General features: G+C 36.4%; 1 protein-coding gene across 1 annotated transcript in view; it reads right to left on the reverse strand.

Annotated features, from left to right (window-relative positions):
* tnfrsf11a (tumor necrosis factor receptor superfamily, member 11a, NFKB activator) overlaps positions 1 to 4,529 on the reverse strand; it is a 17,817-nt gene extending 13,288 nt beyond the window's left edge. The window contains exons 1-3 of the mRNA XM_016537040.1: positions 4,198 to 4,529; positions 758 to 830; positions 306 to 431 (exon numbers count right to left, since the gene is read on the reverse strand). Of these exons, the coding sequence (XP_016392526.1) occupies positions 306 to 431; positions 758 to 830; positions 4,198 to 4,272 (274 nt within the window). The 5' untranslated portion in view covers positions 4,273 to 4,529. The remainder of the gene's footprint in view (positions 1 to 305; positions 432 to 757; positions 831 to 4,197) is intronic.
* Positions 4,530 to 4,893: the final 364 nt, after the last annotated feature.

Below are 4,893 nucleotides of genomic sequence, written 5' to 3' on the forward strand. Positions count from 1 at the left end.
CTAACAAGTTGAACTAATGACTAGATGTTCTGAGGGGTAAGACTATTACACAGAGAACTATATAATAAATTTTGAACAACATGACAATAGCAACTCATAATGTAGGAAACCACAGACAAATGTACGTAATCAGTTGCATGAATGTACCAAAGCAATCGCAACTTGTTCAAAAGAATGAGAAACTGCTTTTATGATGTGCACAAATGACTAGATGATGTGGAGGTTGAACAAGTAGTTTTGAAAATGTAATTTCTGATTCGAGAAATGCACCAAAGCTACTGAGAAAAACTGTAAGTGACACTGACCTTCATCGCAGAACTTCTGAGGAATACATTTAGTGTCACTGTTCCAGTCCGGCTGGTATTCTTCACGGCCACAATCAAGGCACTTTGTGCTCGAACTGCCATCACAATGAGCGAAAAGATATTTTCCTGCATTGAAAGAAATATTGTGCAATAAGTTTGCTCATCTAAAGACGTAAATGTGTTTGCTGTTTTGGTCATTGGAAAAGGTCAGTGAATCCATATTCTTTTAATTGTATAGTGGAAGTCATTGTAGGTTATAGTTTGTGTGGGTGTGTGAAGGCCTCTTCCTCTTTTCTTATCCTTCTGCTTTTTAAATGGGAAAAAACGAGCAGATTTAGACCTGATCTTATTTTTCCCAGACAGGCTTCACTCACACACCATAAAATGAATGAATGGCTTGCTTTATAGTGTCTTCTACATAGTATAATTAACTAGTCTGTATTGCTGCTCACCTGGTTCACATTTTCTGCAGCATCCCCCGTTGTGCTTATATTCATTTTGTTGGCAGCTTATGGCCAGTCCTGCCTGAAATTAAGAGTTACAACATTAGTTAAACAAACGTAGTGGCTCTTATATGATAAAATGCTTGTGACCAAACTACAGCAACATGTCACTTCAACAGATGAGATGGATAGATAGATAGATAGATAGATAGATAGATAGATGCCATGGGAGAAGCACACATTTTTTTAAAACTCATAATAACAAATGTTTTTTTCAAGAATAACTTCTGAAGATGATGTGACACCGAAGACGGGAGTAAATTTTGAACATTACATTTATTATTTTACTTGAAAAATGCATGCCAGTTGCTTATTTCGTAATCTGATGCAATGGCATTCAGGCATATTTGCGTGTGGCTAAAGCGTTCAAATACTTTTTGGGGTCACTGTATCTCGTCCTCTTGGTGATTTCTACAGTAACACAAAAACTACACAAGGTTTGGCCTATTTGAACATTTGCTCTTGTCGGAATGAGAATCTTCAAGGAATAAGGATCATTTGAGTGGTAAAAGCATCAGGGAATGAAAGAGTGGGGGAGTGTGTGTATGGTGGGTGGATGATATTGCCCAACTCGGAAGAAAAAAAAAAAAACAAGAAAAGCAAAAAAAAAAAAAAAAAAAAACAAACACCACCCACTTCCCTCCAGATACCACAAAAGCATTCCACGGTTTAACAGCAGGGCAGAATTAAATGCAATCCTTTAATTCAGTGCAAATCTAAGAAAATCCAGCCGTCACTCATGTAAAAGACAATAAAAAAGAAAATAGTGCCAAGCTCAGCATACTGGGCTCTCGTGGAGGTGAAAAGGACTTGGCTGAAGTAGGTGCTTCTATAGACTGTTAAAATAGGTAGAAATAATGCTCAGATTCAACTTAATAAATTGCTTTCAAATGAGCAACACAGGCAAAGCCTTAGTTATCTGTATTCTAGCCAACATATATTTTCAAATAATAGAAATGGAAGAGAAATATTGTTTAGGGACTACAGAAGGCAATTTATGAAATATGAAAGCTCTCTTTATCGCTCTCAAGCAAATACAAAAACAAAAAAAGCAGAAGCAAACATTTTCCTATTTAGGTTTCCTGGGATTGATCATGGATCAATGGATATATCCATCATCTCAGGAAAATCCATGGGTATCATGGAAATTCATGAGGAAATATAATTTCCTTATCAGATTTGTTAATGACAACAAGCTTTGTCTAAACAAGGGACTAGTTCACTTCACTAAAACAAAAAACACATTCATCAGGAAGAAATCCCAATTTATTCAAATGAAACAAGTTGTGTCCTATATTCCTTGATGATATACATACATACATACATACACACATATATATATATATATATATATATATTTACTCCTACTACAGTGTCTAAATGTGAATAAAAAAAAATTTAAAACAATAAATTGCATTGAAAATAATCTCCTCTTTGTTTCTATTAAGACATTAAACATAGTTGAAAACGCAATTCTAAGGGTTTTTCTACCACTGCTGAAGAACCTAAAGACCTTTTGATGGACGCATGTGAAAAAAACACAGGAAACCCAAAGGAATGTCCAGAGTTCATTTCTGATCCTCTGCATTTGAATGTAAGGCTATACTCAGGCAACACAACATATTTTCATTGACTAAATATATAAGATCATGGTCAGTGACGCCCTGAAAAATTGTATGTTAGAAAATATGCACCAGACACAGAGAAATCTTTTCTCACAGAATCTCGCTGCATATAGCAGGAGCACTCAGATATCATAACTCACAGTCCTAATGACTTCGTTCAATCATGTGCATTGCCTTGCATTTATTCTGTTTATGAATGCAAAAAGATAGCAATGCTGCATTACTGTATACTAGAACTGTATTTATGAATAAAAGTCATTTATAATTAATTTAGTTTACAGAATCATTAGTTAGCAAAACACTTGTCCATCATCTAAAGAAAATGCCCCACAGTATCAAAGATAAGTCGAAAGAGGCAAGCACTGTTGCCAGAATGAAGTGTCCAGATGTACTGACATTTTCTTTCATAACTGTACAACCTGACAAACACATGTTCAGGCCTACATGTGATGCAACAGAAAACATGTTAAAACTTTTGACCGGATACAACATTAGATAAGTCAGAAAACAACTAAATGAATGAAAATATGAATGAAAATGGGCTTAGACAAAAAAAAAAGGTAAAAATTGTTCACACACAGATTATAACAGACTTTGTCAAATTCCAATATTAGGGGTTTCCCCGAAATGTTTGCATGGAACAAAACAAGTTTTTGAGAGTTTCTAAACTGGAGTTTTACACCATTCCTGGGAATGTAATGATAATTTACATTTGATGAGTAGGCCTATCAAATTTACATTTGGCGGAAAGATCTAATGATTTCTTAAGTATAAAAAAAACACTTAAAACCATCATGAACAAAGCACAATCCCAGAAACATCCACATCCACAGGGAGTTCCCCTCAAAGTGTGCAACCATTCAGATTCCAGGGAAAAATTCAGAATAATCTGGCAGGGAAGTGTCTCAAAACTTTGTGAGCGGCCAACCTAGAGAGCACGTTCGGTCAAAAATGCCTGTCTAGATATGTCTTTTCAATTTTGAGCCACAGACTAAATTAGAGACTTTACATCCAACTACTAGCGGTTCTTTTGAACAGTTCATTTCAATGAAATTTAAAAAAAAAAAAATTCATTCTCTTGTCTTCGCGTCATTATTTGGACTTATCTGTAATTAATGGGTCCCAGTTTAGTTTGTTGCAGCCATAATTAATCTTAGATTTAATAATGTCAAACAATGTTCAAATTAATTTACTTCACTTGACTGAAAAGATTCTATGTTGTTTATTAAAACCAACTCGTTTCGTGCGCGTGTTGACAAAACAGTCAATAAAGTCACAAACATAATTTGCATTGCGTTTTATTCTTTAACATTCCCCCATTCGGCTATTACTTACTTTTCGCCCCACCAATCAAATCCTCAGTTCACTACACATATATTGCTCTAATGCTCTTATATTAACGAATCTTCCGAAAGATAGGTAAGTTGTTGACACGCCAGCCGTTTGGGGCGATTCAGTCAGATCGAACGAAGCGTTCAGACCGGTTTTTGAGATTCATTGCAAAGGTCCGACTCAAAAGAACGAGTCATTCGCGATTCGTATCGCTAATGTACACAACCCCTTCTCGCAACAAAGCGCTGAAATAAATAGAGGGGAATAAGGCAGTTTGACATTGAGTTGGCCAAAAAGTAAACAGAGTGCAAAATCAAAATTCCCCATAATATAAAATTCCCGGTTTACCTATTATAATTCCGTTAAATTCAAAGACAAAGTTTGGTGTATTGTAATCATTTGCAAAAAACATAGTAGGCTAAGCAAACTTACCTGCGTGCACAGAGCAAGAACGAAGTGTGTGATCCATCCTTGAAATATCCAACTAGCTGAAAAACTCGCTCTCATTTTTCTAAACTTTAAAACAGGACTCTGTAATCTCAGTTTCGGTACTGTTGTATTGTCCAGGGAGGTTCAGCAGCAGACGTCTGCGCGCTCTGGGATGAAGGGATGAAGCTCCAGACTGCTGTAGTTCATTCGCAGAGAGCATGTCCCATGATGTTCACTCACTCACTCACGCCTCGACTGCTGCTCTCCCTGTTTCCACTGCTCTACAGTCATGTGGAAGCTGCTCAGTTTCTCACACGCTCCTCCCATTTCTCGTAATCAAAGTAGTCCACATATAAACGGGGTGACGTTCATATAACCAGACAATCACTGTCAGTTTCTATCGTTCAAGTCTGTAGCAGTTTAGTTGCAGTAAAAAAGAGAGAACTGCGAGACAAAAAGTCGCAATTAGTCTATACCTTTTTTCGCTATTTTTTCTTCCATGGCGGGGGAAAAATTGCGAGAAGTAAACTCAGAATTGCGAGATATAAACTTAGAATGCAAGATGTAAAGTCTGAGTTTTTGTAAACTCTATTATAGGCCTTATAATGACTCATCCTGCACTATTTTCGTCCAATCAAATAGCTAGGATGTTTAAGGTTGCTATGCCACCTGGAGTGTGAATAATTTGAAATGCTTTAG

This window comes from Sinocyclocheilus rhinocerous, unplaced genomic scaffold (genome assembly GCF_001515625.1).
Source record: "Sinocyclocheilus rhinocerous isolate Xijiao unplaced genomic scaffold, SAMN03320098_v1.1 scaffold65, whole genome shotgun sequence".
Lineage (NCBI taxonomy): Eukaryota > Metazoa > Chordata > Actinopteri > Cypriniformes > Cyprinidae > Sinocyclocheilus > Sinocyclocheilus rhinocerous.